The sequence below is a fragment of the Balaenoptera borealis genome, assembly GCF_965194805.1.
Source record: "Balaenoptera borealis genome assembly, chromosome: 2".
Taxonomy (NCBI): domain Eukaryota; kingdom Metazoa; phylum Chordata; class Mammalia; order Artiodactyla; family Balaenopteridae; genus Balaenoptera; species Balaenoptera borealis.
This window is the reverse complement of record NC_138867.1, coordinates 74722609-74747612: the sequence shown is the minus strand read 5'-3', so window position 1 is coordinate 74747612 and position 25004 is coordinate 74722609. Positions and strand designations below refer to the sequence as shown.

Below are 25004 nucleotides of genomic sequence, written 5' to 3'. Positions count from 1 at the left end.
GAAATGTTAGGTGTCTACTGACAGAGGGAAGGAAATGTCAAGGAGATGGGATGAATACACAGTTTCTGTCTGAGGGTGATAAAAATGTTTTGGAAATAGAGGTAATGATTATACAACATTGTGAGTATAATTAATATCACTGAATTTAAAAACTACATTTAAAGATGGCTAAAATGGCAAATTTGGTGTTGCACATATTTTAGAGCAATTTAAAAAACCCCAATATGAGAACCTACTGTATAGCACAGGGAACTCTACTTAATGCTCTGTGGTGACCTAAATGGGAAGGAAATTTTAAAAAAGAGGGGATCTATGTATACGTATAACTCATTCACTTTGCTGTACAGCAGAAACTAACACAACATTGTAAAGCAACTATACTCCAATACAAATTAATTGTAAAAACCCCCAATAATGAAATATAATCAAATACTACTGAATTGCACATTTTAAATGGATGAGTTGTATTGAATGTGAATTCTATCTTAATAAAGCTATTTTTAAAATGTCATGGAGAAAGGGAGCTTAAAACCTCCTGAAAAAGAAAGATCACAAAGTGTTATAGTTCTAGTCTTCGAGTTTTCATTTTTAAGACTTTGATTTGATCTGCTTCCTCCTACCTGGTACTATCCTTCCCTGGCTGATGTCCCATCTCACTCTACGTTGAGAGGAAACCGGATAGCAAAATATTGCTGCTGTTGGAATATGAAGCTTATTTGTTTTAGCACTGCAGCTTCTAGAAATCTTGCCCTTTCCTTCTAATGTTTAAAGAATCATGCTGCTCAGTGGCAGGAGTTTCTTTTGATTCTTTATCAAGATGGCGTTTTGGATAACAATAGAAATTCAGTAAGCTGAAGTAAGAAAGGTGTCTGTGATTGGTCATGTTTTTGGCCAGATTTTCCCAAATTCTGACAACACGTAGAAATGAAAATAGCTATTGACAATTGTCTTTGTTAGAGAATTCATTATGGTATGGTTATAATCCATTTAGGAACTTTAAAAATGCTGATAATAACTTTACCTTAAGTGACAAATAGGAATCGAGTTATCTGCAAAAAAAATGTTATAGTAATTATGACTCATGGATTCCACACCATAAAATCTCACATTTCTGAAATCATTATCTAAGCCTCAAATTCATTAAAACCTATTAATAATTTTAAAATGCTTATTACCAATTTCAAAATTTTCATGTTAAATTTTTATTTTATAACCAATTCCATCAATTGCTTTTTTTTTTTGCACACAGCAGGGTCAAGTCTTGTTAACTTATTTATTTATTTATTTATTTATTTTTGGCTGTGTTGGGTCTTCGTTTCTGTGCGAGGGCTCTCTCTAGTTGCGGCGAGCAGGGGCCACTCTTCATCGCAGTGCGCAGGCCTCTCACTATCGCGGCCTCTCTTGTTGCGGAGCACAGGCTCCAGACGCACAGGCTCAGTAATTGTGGCTCACGGGCCTAGTTGCTCCGCGGCATGTGGGATCTTCCCAGACCGGGGCTCGAACCCGTGTCCCCTGCATTGGCAGGCGGATTCTCAACCACTGCGCCACCAGGGAAGCCCCATCAATTGCTTCTTATTTTGGAAGAGACTACAGTACAATGCTGTAGGTTGAGAGAGACACTAACTTATTTGTCATGTAACGTAAATTCAATCTTATTAGCACCATTTCTAAACTTCCTAAAAAGGATTATAACTCTGCCAATGATGCTGCCTTTGTCTTTTAGGCTGTTTGATTTTGTTGTGCAGCTTTTGTTTCCTACCTAAAAAGTCACTGATCAAAACTCAATATACGAGGAGATGGAAGTAGGGGAGGACCAATAGGAAGAAGAAAGGAGAGTCATTTTATAATTCATCAAGATCAGTAATGCCACCTCAGGTTTTATAAAAAATAAAGCCATGCTTCACAGTGATGACAGAACACTTGGGTGTTTTAATTATGGTTTTAAGTGAAATGATTAACAGAACAAAATTTTCCCTTAGGCAGATTTTTTTTCAATTTTAAAATTTTTTCTTGAAATGACTACTGATTTTTCCCCAAATACTTAAGAGTTCAAAAATAAAAGGTCAAAAAGGCTTTCTTAGAACAAACTTGTTCTGTTCTTAATGATTCCTCTGGAACCATAGTCAATGAAATCATCTTGAACATAATAGGGTTTGTTCTAGGACATACTTGCTGATTTCTCATTCCAAGACAAAGACTGAAAAATCCAAACCAAGAAATATTTCTCCCAAACAAACTCTGCACTGTTTGGATGATCCTCTTCTTAGCTGTACTAAAATGCTTGATGAAGTTATTTTTAACTGGGAACAGAACATTCATTCTGGAAAATGTTCAGATCCCTAATTTTATAATGAGCAGAAAATACATACTTTTGATCAAAGACTATGTAAACTACAGTACTCCGTCAACACTCAGGTGCAAAATCAACAGACAATACATTTTATGGTTTTTAGGAATGAAGGTGAAGTCTTAAATCTGGGTCACCTGTATCAATGTGGGAAGAAACGGGGTGCTGGACATCATCTTGATAGAGTTTGTTTCTTTGCTCAGGCACAATATTTCCTCATAAATAATGAGCCTGGGTCATGCCAAATGGATTCTATGGTTTTTATTGATTGTTATTACCTTTATTAAACAATGTTAGCCACGTAGCATCATTAAAAAACAACTAATACTCTTGGAATATGTACATTCTATTAACTGATATGTCAATCCTATTAACTGATACAAATCGATCCAGTCTTTCATTATAGCAGTTAATTTTCAGGTTGCACAAAGATAAGTAATTTATATTCCAAACACAACAATCATCTCTGGGTTAGTCATCCAGTACCATTCACAGAGTCCTATCATATGGCTGCATGTACTTAGAAAGTTTTAGCACAGAGCCAATACAAACAGGGGAGTACCCTCATCCTAATGGTTAATGAGGTGCTAGAGGTGGGTGTCGGCGATGGGGATCCTTCTGAGTTCTACGATCTGGGAGTCAGTCAAGGTGCCTCCCTCCTGGCTGCCTTGACCAGATTCATTATCACTGACACTGAGACCAGCACCTGCAATAGAAAAAGAATAAACACAAAACTCCCAACTATTAGTCCAGCAAATTAATGGTCAAGTTACAGTAAGTCAACACACGTTTATTTCTATTATATTAGTAAAAAGTGAGCCATACCTTTAGAATAAATATTATTAATACCTAGCAATTATAAAACTGTATTTTAAATTCCTTTTGGTAGTTTTTATAAGTACAAATTAATTTCTAAAGACACGAATTTGGCTTCTCAATCTTTTTTTCTGTTTCTACATGGTTGACAGGTATAACTTACTCCAAAGAACAGCATTTCTTAATTGGGGGCTTACTAAAATAAAAAAGATCAGGTAGGTTATTAGAATTTTTCAGCGGGGTAGGATTTGCTGTTAGAAAACGTATAACCTCCAACCCTACATGTACCGAACCTAGTAGGTCCTTCAGCTGAGACTCAGTTTGGCAGGGATCCGAGAAGAAAACTGTGCATTGACAACACCTGGTATCATATCAGTGCCCAGAAGACACTGGCTCTCAATGACTCAGATCTGCTCCCAAGATAAAAATAATTATGTAACACAGCGCCAAAACAGATCCGCACAAGAATCCCACAAAGCTAGCTGTTAACTGGAGATAGCGCCTGGAATCTCTGTTTTGAGGACGCTCCACTGTTTACTACTTTTTTCACAACTCAGAATAATTCGGAAAACTTGACACTATGTTAGACTAACACCTTGTTGTTTTCTTCTGTAATGTGCAGAGGAACACATAAACACACACACACACTCTCTCTCTCATGCACACACACACACACACAGACTAGGGATGTGGTCACAGGGTGTGCTGTTGGCTGAATCACCAGAGAATACAGTTCCCAGCCCCACCCCCTCTGCTGGGCACAAGACTGCAAACAAGAAGGGAAGTGAAAAACCAGTTGCCTGGGCAGCTGAGACTTCCCTATCTGTCTGAGATGTAGGAAAGGCAATTCTGCAGTTAGTAACTATGGGAAGATAGTGGATTAGCTTTTTCTTAACCTATTTGGAGATGGAAGCAGGAGCCCACTAATGACCTCTTTCTAGCCAAACCCTCCCTCTTTTGGGTCTCTGTCCTTGCCTCTCTGTTAAAGGCTGCTGTTGAAACCCCACTTCCTGGCTTTGTTTCTCTGACACTGCACTGGCCCATCTCATCCACTGACCTGTTGACTCTTTCTTTCTTTCCTTTTTTAAATAAATTTATTTATTTATTTTTGGTTGCGTTGGGTCTTCGTTGCTGCGCACAGGCTTCCTCTAGTTGCGGTGAGCGGGGGCTACTCTTCCTTGCGGTGCTCGGGCTTCGCATTGCAGTGGCTTCTCTTGTTGTGGAGCACGGGCTCTAGGCGTGTGGGCTTCAGTAGTTGTCGCACGTGGGCTCAGTAGTTGTGGCTTGCGGGCTCTAGAGCACAGGGTCAGTAGTTGTGGCGCACGGGTTTAGCTGCTCGGCGGCATGTGGGATCTTCGTGGACCAGGGCTCGAACCTGTGTCCCCTACATTGGCAGATGGATTCTTAACCACTGCGCCACCAGGGAAGTCCCCTGTTGACCCTTTCCAAAGCTATTCTGCTTTCTTTTGTATCTCCTCCTGCTGTCTGACCTCTGGAGGGCTTGTCTTCAGCCCAGCTTCAAGGCACGATCCACCTGATTCTTGCCTGCTCTCTAGCCTAATGTCTCACTAGAGCTGCTGGTCACTCCCTTTCCCCACCGTGTTATTATTCAAGCATTTCTGCCTAGGATGCTCTTTCTCTGCCCCCTCAACGCTTTAGCTTGGCTGCTTCCACTCTTCCTATAAATATCAACTCAGGTAGTATCCCCTCTGCTACCCATGGAAACATGATGATTCTCTTTTAAAATTTCAGATTCACCCATTGGATTATGTCTCTTAGCTAACAGGACAGTGCCCGGCACACTGTGAGTGTTCAGTAAATGTTTGCTCAACGTATTAATAAATTATGCTCTGCATCCTAGTTCTTGAAAATTCCTCTTCCATTTGTATTGCCTGTTCTGTTCCTCTGATCCATTCTGCATTCCACTGCCTTCTCAAGAACAAACATTAGTTCCTGTTGTCAACTGCGTCAGCCTGGAACCCTCTGCCTTGCCTTTCAAGATACTCCTAACCCGGCTGGACCTCACCAGATAGACATATTCCAACTTTTGCCCATTGGAGAGCTTTCTCAAAGTGATGTCTCTTGACTGGTCCTGCAGTGCCATGTAAATCCAGCCTGAGGGTCTTCCTACCTATCCGTCAAGCCCCATTTCCACACCCTTTCACAAATACTTCTTTTACTATTCCTTCAAGCAGGGAGCTGGAGGATGCAATATTTGAAAAGAAAAGTCCTAGTTTATACCTGAAAAAATTATTAATCACACCCCTTTTACTCTCTTGAATTGTCCTGGTATGGATGATCAATTGTAGGGTACCTCTATATATAATGTACATGTAAGTCATGAAGCAAAACGTGACAAACACCCACGAACTCTTTCCTCAAGTTAAGAACTAGCATATTACCAATGACAATGTATCTTCAAAAATTTAGTTAGTTGCCATGATTTAAAAATGAATACATTTAACATAAAAAATCAGATTTGGGGTTACTCTTTAAAAAGTAGAAGACAAGGCAACACTGGGCCTGTATTTCTGGATTGTATAAAACAACAACAACCAAAACATGGATCAGGTACTACCTTCTGGTATGTCGCTGTTTTTTTTTTTTTTTTTTTTAAACAATTCTCCACTTCTTTGTTTGTTTGTTTATTTATTTATGGCTGTGTTGGGTCTTCGTTTCTGTGTGAGGGCTTTCTCTAGTTGCGGCAAGCGGGGGCCACTCTTCATTGCGGTGCGCGGGCCTCTCACTATCGCGGCCTCTCTTGTTGGGGATCACAGGCTCCAGACGTGCAGGCTCAGTAATTGTGGCTCACGGGCCCAGCTGCTCTGCGGCATGTGGGATCTTCCCAGACCAGGGCTCGAACCCGTGTCCCCAGCACTGACAGGCAGATTCTCAACCACTGTGCCACCAGGGAAGCCCTATGCCGCTGTTTTTATCAGCCCTCTTGAATCAGTTATAGTGTTTGACTGGCCCGACATGTGAGTAACATTTGAGTTTGCCACACTGCCTTTGAAGGACAAAGGGCCCATGTTTCTCTGCCAGGGAAGCAGAGGAACTGTCCGACTTAGAAGAACCTCCAAGTGGATCAGTGACACATTGCCATTTTATAAAGAGAAGGTGACTGAGGCCCTGAGGCCTATAGCAGCTTGATCTCGGTGAGTAACAGAGTTGCCCAATATGGGGTCAACTACAGAGAAACAGAGAGGACCCCAGCATTAGCACCAGGGAAGAGTGGGTCTTAATGAACAAATGAGCACCAACTCCCTCTGATTTCAAGGTTGGCCTGCTCTAAATGCCACTAGGAATGCATAAACGTCTGCCCAGCATGGGGACAAAGCACACTAGAAGTTCTGAACTAAGAGCCTGCTGAGCAGACTGTGAGGGACAAAGCACACTGGGCTGGAAGGTTCAACGTGGGGTGCAGCTTTACAAGCGACTGGGTGTCACCAGCTTGTTCAGTAGCCCAGAGCCCTGGAAGATGTTAGCAAGTTCTAGATACAGCCTCCCCTGAGTCACCACATCTGTACGATCCACCTCATCCTCCTTTTCAATTTCCTCCCAGTTGACATAAATGCACAATACCCAAATCCTAATCCCTTGCTGAGACTCAGAAAGGACACATTATACATACAAGTATAACACGGCAGAACTGGGAACACAGCCCAGGTTTCTTGTCTCTTTGTAATTCATTCAATGGTCTAGGAAGGTATTTGGCAGTAAGTATCCTGATTTTCTGAAAGGTATTTTCATGCTTAAATTTTAAGCCAAAAATTCACGAAAAAGCCAGCAACTGCGATAACAGTTAACTCTCCCCCTTGGTAGACTGAACGGGCAATGTCAAAGGAACTACAAGTAATAATTTACATTCATCTAGCGTCTCTCCTTTCCTCAACATTTCAACATGCTTTAGTTAGGAAAGCATGATTATTAGTCCTGTTTTACAGACATAGGGACTGAATGGGGATCAGAGGTGTTCACTGAGTTGCCCACGTCACACAGCAGGGAAGTCACAGAATGAAGATATCCAACTGGACTTCTTTTCTTTTTTAATTTTTTTTTTTTAAACTTTATTTGTTTGGCTGTGTCGGGTCCTAGTTGAGGCATGCGGAGTCTTCGCTGAGGCGTGCGGGGTCTTTCGTTGTGGAGTGGGCTCTTCCTTATGGTGTGCGGGCTTCTCTGTAGTTGTGGCGTGCAGGTTTTCTCTCTGTAGCTGTGGCGTGCGGGTTTTCTCTCTGTAGTTGTGGCGTGGGCTCCAGGGCACGTGGGCTCTGTAGTTTGTGGCACGTGGGCTCTAGTTGAGGCGCGAGCTCAGTAGTTGTGGCATGTGGGCTTAATTGCCCCGCGGCATGTAGGATCTTAGTTCCCTGACCAGGGATCGAACCCGTGTCCCCTGCATTGGAAGGCAGATCTTTACCACTGGACCACCAGGGAAGTCCCCCAACTGGACTTCTGACCCCAGACGTAGGATGTTGTCTTTTACATCCTACAGCCTCTTATGGGGGCAGCTCTATTCGTGTGACTTCTTTGTCCCACAGGTTTCACGTGTTCATATTTGTCTATAGAATAAATTTCAAACTCCTTGGCACACATTCAAGCACGAACCTCCCTCACTCAATAGTTATGGTACAGTGAACACCCAGGTGTTACAGAACACATTATGAATATTTAAAAGTGTTTTTAAACATAACAACAAATCGAACCCAACAAATAATTTATATCACATACTGAATTTAAATTCTGCCAGACACTGTGGCAGATTCTTCACATAGACAATCTCCAAACTTCATGAAAACTTACAATAAGAACACTTATTTGATGGGTTTCCCTGGTGGCACAGTGGTTAGGAATCCACCTGCCAATGCAGGGGACACGGGTTCGAGCCCTGGTCCGGGAAGATCCCACATGCCACGGAGCAACTAAGCCCGTGCACCACAACTACTGAGCCCGCATGACACAACTACTGAAGCCCACGCGCCTCGAGCCTGTGCTCCGCAACAAGAGAAGTCACTGCAATGAGAAGCCCACGCACCGCAAGGAATAGTAGCCCCTGCTGGCCGCAACTAGAGAAAGCCCGCATGCAGCAATGAAGACCCAATGCAGCCAAAAATAAATAAATTAAAAAAATAAATTTTTTTAAAAAAGAACATTTATTTGATAAATGAGGAAACTGAAAGGTTGAGTTCCTTACTGAAAGTCACACAGATAGTAGACTGCAGAGCTAGGATTCCAAAACAGAGCTCTCTGAACCCTCTCTGAGCCCACTCTTATTTTCTATGGCCTTTTAAAATGCGGCAGTGAAACAAAGGTCATACTCCTTCATCTTCTCCTGAGGAAAAAAAAATCTAAATCTTCCGAAATTTGGGCTTCCCTGGTGGCGCAGTGGTTAGGAATCCGTCTGCCAACGCAGGGGACACGGGTTCGAGCCCTGGTCCGGGAGGATCCCACGTGCCGCAGAGCAACTAAGCCCGTGCACCACAACTACTGAGCCTGAGCTCTAGAGCCCACGAGCCACAACTACTGAGCTTGCGCTCTAGAGCCTGTGCTCCACAACAAGAGAAGCCACCGCAAGGAGAAGCCCGCTCACCGCAACGAAGAGTAGCCCCCGCTCGCCGCAACTAGAGAAAGCCCGCATGCAGCAACAAAGACTCGACGCAGCCAAAAATAAAATAAATAAATAAATAAATTTATTAAAAAAAAAAATTTCCAAATTTTACTTTTCCACCTTGATGACCACCTAACTTTGTTTAGTACATTGGGCTGCAGAAGTTCTTGAAGTTAAATAAGTCATTGTAGTTTTATGTGATGTCTCTGAAAGAGAAATTTATGAGTCCTTTGAGGAGTTCATGAATTTGGACCTTGATTCTGAATGTTTTCATTGGTGTTCAAGGACTTATTTATTTTCTTCTGGCTGAAAAAGAAATCATTTAAAGGTTTCCAGTAGGGGACTTCCCTGATGGCGCAGTGGTTAAGAATCTGCCTGTCAATGAAGGGGACACGGGATCGATCCCTGGTCTGGGAAGATCCCACGTGCCGTGGAGCAACTAAGCCCGTGCGCCACAACTACTGAGCCTGCGCTCTAGAGCCCATGAGCTACAACTTCTGAGCCCACGTGCCACAACAAGAGAAGCCACTGCAGTGAGAAGCCTGCGCACCGCAACGAAGAGTAGTCCCCGCTCGCCACAACTACAGAAAGCCCGTGCACAGCAACGAAGACCCAACGCAGCCAAAAATAAAAAAAACAAAACAAAAAAACAAACAAAAAGTTTCCAGTAGGGAAACGTTTACCATGACATTAGTGTTATTGGTCTGAGGTAAAATCAGGAAGTTAAGGGACTAAGGATGATGGAGAATCAGATTAGTCCCTCTGGGAGAAGCCCCTGTGGAAAAACACCCTGTTTCTAAGCCCAACAGGCTCCCAGTTTGACATTTTCTAGAATCTTGTCAGCTTTGGATCAACATAAAAATGCCAGTACTCAAAACACTTCTTGTTAGGGATGTAAACAGAGTACATGCCCCTCCACCCTGCACTCACACTCTGTGTGCGCTGAATCTGTTCTAGTTAGCTCACTACCTTCTCCTCTTCCCTAAATGGACGCTGTCCCAGGGTGACTGTTCTCATTCTCCCAAAGTCCTGGTTGGGGACACTGATGATACATTGGAGAGTTCTATTAAAATAACTAATAATAACCATGGCATCACTAGTCTAGAACTGAGTGTCTCATTTGCCTGTGGAGAGGCTGATGCATTTCAAGAACAACTAATTGAAAGATATGATGTCCTCTTTTTAGAGTGAAATGTGAATTTCTCATAGAAAGACAATTTATTTTAAAAATGAAAAAGGTCAATAGTGTTTTCCTTTGTGTCCTTTTTTTTTTTTTTTTTTTCCTTTAAGGAATTCAATATGGCTAAAATTCAAATGGAAAAACAAGTCCATGACTGGCTTTGGGGCAAGGGCTTCTATTTTATACCAATTAAATGAATTTCAAACATAAAATATATTACCTTAGGATAAAATTCTGTATCGGGAGTAGAATGGTAATACAAGTTCAAAGAGAAAAGAGAATAGTGTAAAATCCCCAAATGTAAAAGAAAAGCTTTCTTGTATATATTTAAAATAAAATGAATAGCAGTGGGTATCAAATTGCTCTGGTACTTAGGCCCTTAAACCCTAAAATTTATAATACAATAGAAATGACATTGTTTGATTCTATTTAAACTTATGAAACCCTTTGGATGTTTATTTAGATATATGCAAAGGGTAACATAACTTTTCAAAGTTGTTTAGGGGTTCAAATGAAAAAGACTTGGAAGTCCCACTGTTCCCAGTAGTTGACTTGGAGTGGCCCGCAGTTAAGGTGGACCTGAGATAGGTCAAGGTTTGCAAACTCAAACATCACAGGTGCCAGGGAGGCTCACATAAATCAGTGACACAGGTCTGGTGGGCACTGGACAAACTGAAGAGCTCATGTCCTGTCTAAAGGGGCAGCCATTACTCAGCTCCAATCAAGCAGTGTTGTGTTAGATTTTAAGCACTCTATTGGTAGATTTTTTTTTTTAAAGAAATTCTGGATTTTTATGGGATATCTCTAAATTTTAAAATTTTGCCACAAAAAATTGTTAAAGTGCAATGAAGGTCAAATAAAACTCCCTGTTGGTCCACATCTGGCCTATGTATCAATTGTGAATTCCACTGTGGATGGAGTGGCAGGTGAACTGCTCCTTTGATTTGACCATATTGCATGATGGAAAGCATCTAGGGGGTGGTACTTGATTATTATCGGACCTTTTCTAAAAATAGAGGGGGCCAGTGTTAGAGACTGCTATTGTGGTCTTTCAAAGTATTTACTTCCTGAAGAGTTTAGTGAACTCTAAGGAATGCTAAACTCAGTCTATAAGTAAGTAAGTCATTCCATATATTCCGGAATGGAATGCATTTAATACTTGTTATATATATATATATATATAGGACCCAGATCTAATTTAATTACGTTGCAAGAATTCATTGTATGCTTCCAGTGCTGTAACATCAACTGACTGCATTGCAGTGCTGGGGACATAATCTACCCTGGGAACTATTTGTAATCTGAAAGCCCCCTTTCAGTCCTAGCTCGAATGAGCATTTTATACAGTTGTTCCTTCCTCCTTCATGAAACTCTTCTCTCTAGTTTTCGTGCTGACCATGCTACAGTGTACTCTGTGGGCCCCTTTTCTTTTTACGCTTAAACGTAGGTATTATCTTAGATGTTCTTCTTGTTCCTTTTCCTTTCTCGTGTTTTCCCTTTTTCCCTCTCCCTCCCTCACTTCTTTTCTTCTCCTCTCTTAGCTTCCACTCTTCCAGACTAAACTTATTCATCCCCATAGCTTCAAATGTAATCTCTGCATGATGCCTTTCAGACCATTACTTCCAACCCCGATCCCTCGCCAAAGATCCCAACTTGACTATTTAAGAGTCACCAGGCAGGATGATCAAATTATCCAAGTCTGGACTCATCAGTTTCCCCTTGAAAACAAATAAACAAGCAAATGCTCTATGTATGATCCCTCAGTCACCCAGGTGAGAAGCATGAGCCTTTGCTGACTGTCCTCTCAGTGTTTCCTCAGCATTTCTTGTCCTTTTTCTTTCCACTCCCCAGATTTGAGGCCTAAACCTTATTCCCTGGGACCACGGTAAACACCTCTCAGCCTTTCTGATTTTGCTTCTAAATTTATTCTTCAGACTTCCCTAAGAGTTATTTTGCCTCAAAACCAGTGGGAACATGTTGTGCCTCTCCTCAAAAACCTTGATGGCTCACTGAGTTCTATAAAAATCCCATCCCTTAGCATGGCATCTGAAGAGCATTTTAATATTATGCAGGGTATCAGGAAGTCTTCTGCTCCCCCCAAATGAATCTATCACTAAATGTATTCTGGAAGCCCCAAGTTAAATTAAGTGAAGTGGGTTTCTTTACTCTAGGACTTTTTAGAGCTGCTAAAATGCTCAAGTGAATTGTGAATCTCTGCAGTTTCCCAAATATACTTGGTCAGGGGATCGTTTCACCAAGGATGTCTAGGAATATCCCAAGGAGGGTGCTTGCTGAAACCCAGTTGAGGAACTACAGTAACTTATTAACAATGTAGGTAAACTACTTTCTGGGCTTTTCTCCTGCTGCCTGGCTTTACTCACCCTCCATCCCAGCCACACTGCATGCTTCTTCTCCCCAAGCAGGTCATGCACCTGCAGCCCTGGGCTTTGGCTAATTCTGTTCCCTCAGTCTGTAATGCTTTTCTTCCACTCTTACTTAAGTTCTATATATCTTCAAGAATCAACTGAGCAGGTTTAAAAAAAATTTCCTTGAATTCTCAATAATTAATAACTCTTTCCACTACTTATTTTACTCTTCTTTATGTCATGTTTATCTAATGTCTATTCCTCCAAGCAAACTCTAAGTTTCATTTTTCTTTCACTCATTCATGAAATGAATTCATTCATTCATTCTCCAACAACATCTACAAAAGGTTTACCAACTGCCAAGCACTGATCTGACATGGGAATATATATATAGTAGCATGCACTTTTGAATGACTATTTCAATAGGTTCATCTGAACACGGACACATCTTCTTGCATGTTTGTACATCTAGAAATGAAAAAGTTCACTGAACTTTTTCTAACAGTGACAGTTCAACATTTTTCTGAGGGAAAAAAGAAAAGAAAAAAGTTGCATATTTGATTTGAAAACAACTCTCCATCGGGGTCACAGGTTGAGTGGAGTTGAACATATAGGAAAAGCCAATGAAATACTATATATATGATGGCACTTTGAAAACTGTAGAACTATACGAGGCCCATTATGTTGCCTTTGCAAGTTTCTGCTCCAAAGATACTCCATAAGAAATTCTCTTTGGTAGGTCAGAGGCAAAACTCTCTCAGGGAGATCACTACCAGATTCTTATGACTCAGCAGTATCTTGGTGTTCTAGCAAGATTCCAGTGCAGAGAGATTTACATCTAGTTAGAGTATGCCTTTTTCTTAAAAGCAAATTGTCAATTATTTTTAGGTTGTCTCATATTTGGTGCCAAGAACAAAATATCCTAGAATTCGGCTGGGATTAGGAATGGGTCATGAGAATTGGGATGTGGTACGGGTGACTGATTGTACTTTTGCAACTTCATGGGAAGAAGATAGAAATTGTAGCATAGCAAGAGTGCCTACTTCCAATGGGGTTTGTGGGTTCACATACCAGTTTTTAATGCAAATATCAAGTCATCAAACTCCTGTGACTCCTCATCGGCTATTAGTGACCCCTGGCCATATCCTCCAGAGGAAGGGAACGTGGCGCCATTTTGTGGGCTTGGCTTTAAGTCAGGGCTGGCCTGGCTGGCTTGTCGGAAGGATGCTCTCTCCCAGTCAGGTGGCACCTTTTTGGGTTGGGGTTGGGAGAAAAGGAAACCATAATATGAGTATATACATACTTACCCTGAAATCTATATGAGCTATTTATCTCTGCATCGCATTACAAAGACTAAGTGAAAGGGCTGTTGAACTGTTTAGAATTGACTTTAATTTTACCTTTGTTCCTTAGAAAAGTATGTCTCTCCATGAGACAGTCTAATCTGGTGATGCTAAACAATTTCTCTACGAGGATTACTTGTAGATTTCTAAGCTGTCGTGCGTGGAAGAAGAGACTTATTTTTTAACCCAATCAATACGTTAAATTTTTTCATAGAATATGTGCAAAGAAAGCGGTTAAAAATATAAGAACTGGAGAAGAACCCTCCTAAATCTTTAAGATACAACATATAATTTTAAGTATAGTAGCTATGTATGAGGATATACTGAATTGAAAAGAAAAGCTCTTTGATAGAATGCTAAAGTCCTCCTTTTTAAAAATTAAATGACTAAAAAGATAGTTCTATCTTGAAATGAGTAAATATATTTGCTTCCCTTGTGGTTACTGGTAAATACCCCTTAATCCTTCCTTTCCTAATGCCTTCCCTTCTCTGCGTGGCTTTCTGGAATGTCTCTGCCAGCCCCTCCTTGACAGCTGGATCCAGGCCAATTGTAAGCCGCTGAGGAATGCAGAGCACACTTCAGGGTATGCCACTGCGCTCCACCCCCAGTGAACATTCAAGTAGTGGCTCAGGCCAGCAACTGAACTGTCACAGCTGCTGCCTCCCAATATAAGGTTCTCGGAGACACTGCGGGGATGCCTCGCACTGAGAAAAGTGATTTGAGGGCTGGAGAAATAAATCTGAGAGAACATGAAACCTTAAAAGATCTCACGAAGAAGCGGGACATCTGGAACAGCGCTGTTCAACACACTGATGGTTCAGTACAGTTCAGTATGGCACTGCGATGCCACAAATGTTTTAGATATTTGTTCTCCATTATGGCAGCTACCAGATACGTGTGGCTATGGAGCACTAGAACGTGGCCAGGGTGACTGATGAAGTGAATTTTTATCGTTATTTATATATTATATATATATAAATATAATTTATTATATTATATAATTATATAATATATTAATATATTAATTAATTAATATATTAATTATATAATATAATATTATATATATTATAATAAATATAATATTTATCTGTCTCTGTTTAAATATCTCACCTACTTATCTCAGTTGGAAATAAAATCGCTGGGTAGGGACTCAGCATGGATTGCTTAATATTTAGCATGCCTTGCTTCTCAGTAATTGTGGCTAGTTTAAATTTAAACAGACACACATGGTTAATGGTTAATGTATAGTCCCCATCTAGACAAATGCTAAACTGGGTAGCCAAGTAAAGAGACAAAAACCATATTTTTAAAGATTTACTCCCACACTGCTGATCTTAAAAATATCCGTTTCTATTGTTATCACCTGGGATGCGAAAATAATTCAGTTCTAAGAGCTTACGGGATATAGAGATGGTACTAGATCGCTGAACACTTTAGGGTACTAAACACATATCAAGATTTTTAAATATGGTACTTTATTTGTGATCACTTACCTTAATTTTCACCTGACATGAATAAAATCACTTTCTAAATTAACATGGAAGACAAAAAAATATCACTGAGCAGGTAGATTATCTATTTACCTACTTAACTATCTATAAACTGTTTTCTTTTCAGACATATGCACTTTGATCTCCTGCCATTTTTCAGGATGCAAACACAAATACTGTTCCCCTTGGCTCTTTAATACAGAGACACTAACATGGGCTGTGTAAGGAATGGTAGGCAAGCACATCTCAGGCACTGCAGAAATTGTCAGGGACCTGTTTACCATCTCTTCCTGGACAGATGTCTTCAGGTATGTTTCAAAATACAAGCAGTGGTACCAATGCTATGGGCGGCACTACTGAGAGGTTGGTGGCAATGTGATTTAGACACAAGAGCCCAAAATGACGTGGATGGAGAACATTGGGAGGTTTATTTGTTTGTTGGGATTGAAGCAGTGGATTGGCATGAGTAAAGGAAGAGAGCTGTGAAAATATTTTCAGGAAGAAACAGTATTTGAAAAACCATTTCTGAAGCAGATTCAGTCACTGCCGTAACCAATTAGGAAGCTTTTGAAGAAAGAGCTCTGACCTCCCAGTACAAACTGCTGGTTAATAGAGCTCACAAAGCAAGGAGGAAAAAGAATCAGATAACAGACATGATACCATGGTAAGCACAGCAAATACCAGAGATCAGAGAATGTCAGTAGGAAAAGGATTTAAAAGTTACATGGCACCATTTAACTTGTACTCCATAAAATGGAAAGGTTGTGTATCAAAGAGTGAGAGAGAGAGAGACAGAGAAGGAGAAAGGGCAAGGGCAGGCACCTCCTCCATAGCACTGATCAGATTCTGGGTAGACTTGCTGATCTCCCCTCCAGCAGGAGGCATTCCACTCCCGGGTGTGAAGAAGGCTGTGCTGGGTCCTGGGTGCCCATTCATTTCCACTGTATAACTGGCCTTCATAGGGCAACACGTCTGGTTGTGCAGAATGAAATAAACCACAAAAACGTACAGTCCCTGCAAAAGAAGAGAACACTAGCATGTTAAAGGAAGTCCTGCTACCATAGCTAAAGAATAAACATGATTGTAAGCATAGCTGATTTTCTACAAGTGTTCTCCAAATGCTACCCAAAGCTGGGAATGACAGAACATGTTCGAAGTCTACCAACAGGCCACTGTAAATTTCTGAATATCACAAAAGTTCTTCAGTGTCATTTGAGAAAACTGCTCTCTCACTTAGAAGTCATTTTTTTCTTGGTTAGAACATCAGTAACTCTGAATCTAGCTCGACGAATACATGAAAACAGAATTGCAGAAGTATATCTGATTAGCTGTGTACATTTTGTTTTAGAGGGCAAACCTCTTGCCTTCTGAAAAATTACTGTCTTTTCCCCCCTATCTCACTTAGTCTCATTTATTTTTTCTTAGCAAAATGGTGAGTAATGCTCCAGCCACCTTGGAGACTCAGGGAAGGGCAACCCTAATTAAGCCTTCTAATTCTGTTTAAATATCTCACCTACTTATCTCAGTTGGAAATAAAGTCGCTGGGTAGGGACTCAGTATGGATTGCTTAATATTTAGCATGCCTTGCTTCTCAGTAAACGTTACATGAGAACGACAAAGCTATCTTGTGCATTCTTAAACATCTGCAGGCCCTTTAAATTCTTTTGCAACCTAGTCAAACTCTTGACAATTGCTCTGCTTCCGTCACAGAGAGCAACTCACATTTTACAGTTGTGTTCCAGACACTGCCTACACTGGCTTTCCTTCATGATTTCTACAAGGGATCTACTGTATACTTCTAATGGCGCTTCTACAAAGCTTGGTAATTTTGACCTTTACACTCAGCCAATAAAATATGTTAAATTGTGCCTTTTGTGTCTGTTAATCCTGGTGTTTAAGTTTTGGAAGCAAATAAGAATCTCCTTAATTACTAAAATTCTTAAATTAATCCACAAAAATGAAAGCAAGACACTCAGCTTGTTAAAGAAGAAAAGGAGTTAATGTCAAGATCTTCATAAAACACAAATAAGTATGGTCATTTTTTTTTTAAGTTTGCATTCTCCCATAGCTCCTAATATTTCTGGCAGTGTAGAAGCAGTAAAGCAAATAATATTGTGGGCTTAAAACTTGTATCTGCTGGTATAAATAGTAAAAAGTCTATTAGAAAATCCTCAAGGCACAAGAATTACAACTAACTTTTAATGTAAAATGAAATTAGAGGACAGTCTGCAAGGTAGGAATGCTAGCATTTGATCTCTGTTGCCATTTCTGGAATATTGTTATAAATTAGGCCTTTCTCCTCTTTCTACTGGAATGACCCCTTCCTCAGTTGGCATCCAGTCTATGTAATTAACAAATATGTTTTAAAATCAGTGGTTTACCTGATAAAAATATTTTAAAATGTAATTACTCTAACCATGATAAAAAATTAGTAACAGAAACATTCATTCCCTTTTGAATTGGGCTCGTTTTGGTTTTTTGGAAACAGCATTAATATTCTGAATTACGTAGGGTAAGTGAATTAGTTTCATGTGCAAATGATGTCATGTACATTAGCAGAAACAAATCTTCCTGAAAACACATACACATCCAAAATTTTTCTTGTACAAGTAATTTTTCACATGGGTATGACCTAATTATATTGGCCACAGACAAAACAGGAAAAAAATTAAACTGTCAGCCTTAAAAACTGTGAGAATGTCACCGATTTATTTCAGGATTTCTCTTAGCGTTACTAAGTGATAGGGTAAAAGCTGGATCAGGAAAAAAAAAAAAAGTCCTAAAAATCCATCTCCAAGGATTCATTTGTTAAAACAGCACTTCTCTCTTGTTTGTTTTTATATTTAGCCTTTTGTGTTTCAGAGAAGGAACTGTCTGCTGAAAATAACTTGCATATGAAAACTGCATGTGTTTTTTTTTCCTTAAAAGCATATTTACATATACAGTAAATATTTTGAATCTTTTAGATGTGTGCCAGGAAACATAAACACTGTTAAAATGGAAAGAAAATAATGTTTAAATGCAGATTGTATGACGTGCCTGTGTCCAGCCCAGGCTGGGCGAATATAGAAAAAGGACCTTCATTATCCAAAGTACTCAGCTGTGGAGGTTTCTGACCTGAGTGAAAACAAATCCCTATTCCAAACGCTGTATGTTAAATCTCAGGCTCTCCTTTGTATGATGTTCTGTAAAAGAATTTTAAGAGAGAATCTAGAATCTCAATTATTCAATCCAATCTGCAGACCACCCCTATGTGCACTGCCAGATAATGAGATGCAAGGATAGAACATTGGCTGCTACTCCCAAGTTGCTCACAAAGACAACAATATCCTACAAAATAATAGGTTAACTGTTCCAGAAGCAGGACGTATATAATTCATCTGTCCTTCCTTTTCCTTATTTAGTGAAAGCTTACAGAGAAGGAAATTCTTTCTGTGCATTGCTGTTTTGATTATTTTGTTGGGTCTCCTGCTACAATGATGAAAAATGCTTTCAAAAGTCTTTAGTTAGATTGTATCTGGATTGGCCAACCTTGGATTTCTTTTGATTCAGGAATTTAAACTTATTAGCAAACGTTCAGTGAGACACAAACGAGACCAAAATGATCTAAAGGAGTTAATAAATACTCTTAACATCTGAAGGAGCAAATAAGTACAGAAGATTTTGGCTGCTTACCTCAAAAATTTATGTTGGTTCCATATGAGGTGGGAAAGAATCAACATTGCCATTTGCCACATTTTCCCGAGAAGTGATGGCAGAGGAGAAGTGGGTAAAATGGGAAGCTGATTAAGCTGCCTATCTCTGAAGGAAGTGAAGTCTCAGGGCTTCATACTGATTTGGAGACCTCATCTGAGTATCCCCTCTGAGGACTAAGATACAGCCCTCAACTAAGAATAGTTAAGCTTCGCAGGACTTGTAAAAAGATCTCAGAGGAGGGTAAAACCAGGTATCAAACTGTAACTAAAGGCACAGTCTTAGGCAGCAGTCTTTTTTGTCTCTGCCTCTCCCATCCCATAATTTCTTCAGGTTACAGGAAAGTGGTTATACTATCCAATGCATTAAATGAACCCATTTAACAGCTGCCCAGGCTCATTCCTTTAATTTTATCTGTCTCTAAATAAAGTGAAATATTAGTTCATTATTTTGTCTGCATTCTGAATGCTGGCCTGCATGCACAGCCAGTTGGAGCTAGTGTGACAGAACAGTGAGCATGGACACACCCACACAGCAAGAACTCTCAACAATCCTGACTTGAATGTGTTCAGCAACCTGACATATTGACTCCACATGGCCTCTATTTCTAATATTTATTTTAGATTCTGGCAAACAGTTATTATATGTGATAAAAATATGCTGGTGATAGTGTCTCGCTAGCCATTAAAACACAAAGAATTGAATCAGTCTAGATATTAAAATATAAATCTGATAGTGGTATTAGCACTTAAATATTTGAGGAATAAGAAGCTGGAGACCTACAAGCAATGAGGGATTGGTTTTACAGACACCATATATCTCACGGATGCCATGAGAGTTGATGAACAACTGTGCTGTCAGTAGCTGGAACTGATTATGGATAAGGCATATCATGACTCAGAGAATTTGAAAATAAAGGAAGAGATTTTGCTAATATAAAATTCCAATGAATTAAGACTAAAAAAAAAAACCAGAGAGATTAAAGGAATTAAAGAAGCTACTCCGTAAGAAAAATACTCAAGAATTGGAAATTGCTATCCTTGAAATAGGGAATCCAATGAATGTAACTGAAGATGAATAAAAACATATAATACTAACACAAGAAAAGTTTCCTGGAGAAAAAAAAAACCAAAACAAAAACTTAATCTGCAGATTGAAAGTATAATACCATGTACTCTGGAAATTTTGATACAGATTCTTTAATACCACATCATAGCCTTATTAGGTTTTAAACTTTAAGAGATTCCAATGGGAAAAAAACGAATCTCTTAATAAGTGGTAAATTTTATGCTGCCTTCAGACTTCTTTACATCAACTTTTAGTGTTAAATGACAATGGAGGGACTTCCCTGGTGGTCCAGTGTTTGGGACTTCGCCTTCCTATGCAGTGGGTGCTGGTTCGGTCCCTGGTCGGGGAGCTAAGATCTCACATGCCTTGGGGCCAAAAAACCAAAACATAAAAAAGAGAAGCTATATTGTAAAAAACTCAATAAAGTCTTAAGAAAAAAAAGGTCCACATCAAAAAAAAAAAAAAAATCTTAAAAAAAAAAGACAATGGAGCAATATCTACTTAGTTCTGTGGGAGAAAGTGGTCCAAGACTATTATACCCAGCCAATATAGCATTTGAAATTATCAAACATAAAAATAATACTGGGAATGCAGCATTAATAAATTTTCTCGGGGAAAAAAACTTACAACCCAAACTACATGATAATAAAATATAACTAACAAAGAGATGAATTGTCCATACCAAGGAAAAAACAGAATTCAGTAATGATGATGGTAAAAGGATCATGTAAAAGGATCTGCATCTGTGCATTTAGATACAGGACCAATCTTAAAAAAATTATCAGAATTACAGTTATAGATTCAAATGTAAATGTTAAGTCTAGACAATGTAAAAAGTATATTAACCAAAAAAATACTTAAGGTTGGGAAGAGTGAAAATGGGAGGAGCTCTGAATATTGATGATTTTATCATCTTTTATAGTATGTAGTCAATTGACACTATAAAATTGAAACACCTAGCTCATAAAAAACAGTGATTCCAATCCTTTACTGTATTTATAATTTCTTTTCTTAAGAGAGACCTTTATCTTTCTTGTGATGATTAGTATATCTTTTGCAGTGTAGAAGCATTTTTTGCTATTCAACAATTATTTCTCTTCCATTTTAGTTTTTCTTGTGACAAATTCAAATAAATTGAAATTAAATTTTTTATTGGGTGGGCCAAAAGATTCATTTGGTTTTTTCCATAAGATGGCTCTAGTAGCACTTAGTTGTCTTTAACTTCATTTGAGACAATTGTGTTAGACTGTATGTGACAGCTGTCATATCAGCATGCATTTAAAAAAAGAAAACAAAATTGGTGAATTTTTGTGTAGCCATTTTAATATTGAAGACAGAAGAAAAAACGCAACATTTTTGACATATTATGCTTTATTATTTCAAGAAAGGTAAAAACGCAACTGAAACACGCAAAACGATTTGTGCAGTGTATGGAGAAGGTGCTGAAAGTGTCAAAAGTGGTTTGCAAAGTTCGTGCGGGAGATTTCTTGCTGGACGATGCTCCATGTTTGGGTAGACCAGTTGAAGTTGATAGCGATCAAATCGAAACAATAATTGAGAACAATCAACATTATATCACACGGGAGATAGACGACATACTCAAAATATCCAAATCAAGCACTGAAAACCATTTGCACTAGCTTGGTTATGCGAATCGCTTTGATGTTTGGATTCCACATAAGTTAAACGAAAAAAACCTTCTTGACCATATTTCCGCATGCGATTCTGTACTGAAACGTAATGAAAACATTCCGTTTTTAAAACAAATTGTGATGGGCGATGAAAAGTGGATACTGTACAGCAATGTGGAACAGAAGAGATCGTGGGGCAAGCGAAGTGAACCACCACCAACCACACCAAAGGCTGTTCTTCATCCAAAGAAGGTGATGTGTATATGGTGGGATTGGAAGGGAGTCCTCTATTATGAGCTCCTTCCAGAAAACCAAATGATTAATTCCAAAAAGTACCGTCCCCAATTAGACCAACTGAAAGCGGCACCTGACGAAAAGCGTCCAGAATTAGTCAACAGAAAACGCATAATCTTCCATCAGGATAACACAAGACCGCATGTTTCTTTGATGACCAGGCAAAAACTTACAACTTGGCTGGGAAGTTCTGATTCATCTGCCGTATTCATCAGACATTGCACCTTCGGATTTCCATTTATTTTGGTCTTTACAAAATTCTCTTAAGGGAAAAAATTTCCATTCCCTGGAAGACTGTAAAAGGCACCTGGAACAGTTCTTTGCTCAAAAAGATAAAAAGTTTTGGAATTATGAAGTTGCCTGAAAAATGGCAGACGGTAGTGGAACAAAAGAGTGAATACATTGTTCAATAAAGTTCTTGGTGAAAATGAAAAATGTGTCTTTTATTTTTACTTAAAAAACCGAAGGCACTTTTTGGCCCACCCAATATATTATAGCAACTATAATATGGTCACATTATTTAAATTTTATTTATAATTAGGCATCCAATCATATTTAGTATGTCTAGAAAGATGCCTGAAATGATGTTCACTTAATGTTGTTATTTTCACTTTAAAATAGTCAATAGTCTTTGAGACAAAATGACATACATATGTATAAAGTAGGAATGTTTTGTTAAATGATCCTTTATATTTAATGACCTACTCTTTCTGGTGTTCTCCACTAATTTCCACATAATTGGATTTCTCTTATATCATTTCCCTTTCCCTTCAACCTGCATAAGTTCTTTTTAGCATTTCTTAAAGCTCAGATTTTTTGAAAATAATTCTTTCAGCTTTTGCCTGAAAATGTCTTTACTGCACCTTCCTGTTAGAGGGATATTTTCACCAGATGTAGATTTCTAGGTTAACAGGTTTTGTTTTCTCGTTTGTTACAGGACTTTAAAGATGTCATTCCATTGTCTTCTGGTTTCCAGAGTTTCTGATGAGAATGGTATTAATTTTTATCATTATTTTCTTGAATACAATGTTCCCTTCACATCCCCAAGCTGCCCTCATGATTTCCTACTCAGATTTTCAAGAGTTTGACTATGATATGCCTAGGCATATTTTTCTTTGCTTGGGATTCTCTAAGCTGTTTGGATCTGTGGTTTGTACTAACAAATTTGGAAAATTCCTGGCCATCATTATAGTCACCTAATAGTTATGAGGATTACTTATGAAGTTTGAAGTGACTTTAAAAGTTTTTAATCTTTATATTTTTATTATTTGTTTCAATTCTTTACAATTAATATTTATTTTTCCAAAAATAATAATGATTAAAAAAAAGTCTAAGCAAATTTGTCAGTATATTAGTAATAAAGGGAACATGGACACAGGGACCGTTTATTAATGCTGTTTTTCTTTTCTATGTTTTTAAAACTTTGAAGCACAAAGATATTAAAATAATCGGAATATTGTTTTTTGAGACCCAGGGAAAATGTGCAATTTCAAAATCTCCAGGTGTATGCTAATTCTGTTAAGAAAAATAGTTAAGAAATAGGCAGTGTAATCCTACAAATGGCCTAATCAAAACCACCTATCTTTTGGATAGCCTAAGAAAGAGCACAAAACAATGCAGGATAAAGGACTTAGAGGAATGAAATCTTCATTAAAATTAGGTTTTTTTTTTTCAACTCAAAAATGACAAATTTGGGATTACAAAAAGAATATCTTTCATTAAATTGTAACCTCCTAGAAAGAAAGAGATTATGTCCAGTTAGCTCATTGTTGTACTTTTTAGTTTATAGCATGGTCCCTGGCACACAGGAGGAGCTTAAGAAATATTTGTTAAATAAGAAATTCTGGTGTTTAAGTTTCGTCAGTGGGAGAGAGTACGATGGAGTGGGGACAGGCAAGTGTTCGTTTTAGTCCTCTAATTTTCTCACTATTGTTAGGTAATTTGGTAGTTGCTCAATAAAATTTTGTTTTGGCTCAGTCTTTGTGTTTTGTACATTACACGTGCCAAGACTCTCTTATGGGAGAGTGAAGCATCCACTCTTGGCTGGGCCTCTGCTCTTGTGGGTCTGTGCCCCTCTGGTGGCAGGCTTGTTTGGTGCTGAATCCCCAGGTGACTTCCTGGCTGTCTCTGCCTTCTCTGCTGGGACTGGGTTTGCATACTGCTGCTGCTTTTTCTTGTGACTACTTCTCCTTACAGGGCTTCACAGCTTCTGCTTTTGTTCTCCCCTTGGTAGACACCCCTGTGAAGTTTCCGTGATTTCTTGTTTTTTGGTTTCACATAGCTCTCGGGCTGCTGACCTACTGCTGTTTTGCATCACCAGTGACTTAGCAGCAAAGACAATGGATGTCATGCCAATGACAGAACTGAAAAGACAAATGCAGTATATGCATTTGTACATTTTTTTCAGGTGTGAGAAAAGTAGGAATTTCATTTTTCATTGCTTCATGTTTTTTGAACTGCTCTTATTTTTCACAGTTTAAGTTGCTTTTGTTAATGTTCTTATTTACAATAAGAATCTTCAATCTAACGTGTGCATTAAATATACAGGGAAAGGAAACAAGTGAGTCATCTTGATGGCCATTGGTTATCAGTGCAATTGTAACATTTAGAACTCTTTGGGAATAATTATCACCCAACTGCTCTTAAAAATATTTGGATGGGATCAGTAATTACCTAGTGTTCACCATGGGTTATGTCAAGTTCTTCTAAAATTTCTTATTAATTTAAGGGACACGATTTATTCAGAACAAGGAGAGTCAACAGAAGTTCAGTTAACTTAGTCTGCTGGCTTCAGACATGTCTGTGACTGAAATATCTGGGTAGCAGGGCTTCACTTTCAAGGTTGGGGCTTTGAAAGATGTCTATTCTAAATACTGTAAGTCCTAGGAGCAACAATTCTATGTGTTTTTTTTTATCATAAATATTGAGAGCATAGACAAGATATTTTTGCTTTTATACAACTAAAGTTTCTATCTGCAATTTAAGAACATATTTCTCTGTGTGTCACTTATGGACAGGAGAAACATTTGGTCAGTCTTTTTCGAGATTAATACTCATGAATCAAAAGACAATTATTAGGTTATGCCTCAGCAATTTCATCTCCAGATGGTATGGTCCCTTTTCCTTCAGCTTTTCCTCTTGAACCTTGTTCTACAGGACTTCATCACAGAGACT

At 38.9% G+C, this 25004-nt stretch overlaps 1 protein-coding gene and 1 long non-coding RNA gene across 2 annotated transcripts in view; one reads left to right on the top strand and one right to left on the bottom strand.

Moving 5' to 3' along the window:
• LOC309622620 overlaps nt 1-25004 on the top strand; it is a 1071855-nt gene that overhangs the window by 1029489 nt on the left and 17362 nt on the right. The window lies entirely within an intron of this gene.
• Nucleotides 2594-25004, bottom strand: part of ADGRV1 (adhesion G protein-coupled receptor V1) — a 566898-nt gene continuing 544487 nt past the window's right edge. Inside the window, exons 89-91 of the mRNA XM_082378598.1 lie at nt 15967-16158; nt 13383-13560; nt 2594-3053 (exon numbers count right to left, since the gene is read on the bottom strand). Of these exons, the coding sequence (XP_082234724.1) occupies nt 2935-3053; nt 13383-13560; nt 15967-16158 (489 nt within the window). The 3' untranslated portion in view covers nt 2594-2934. The remainder of the gene's footprint in view (nt 3054-13382; nt 13561-15966; nt 16159-25004) is intronic.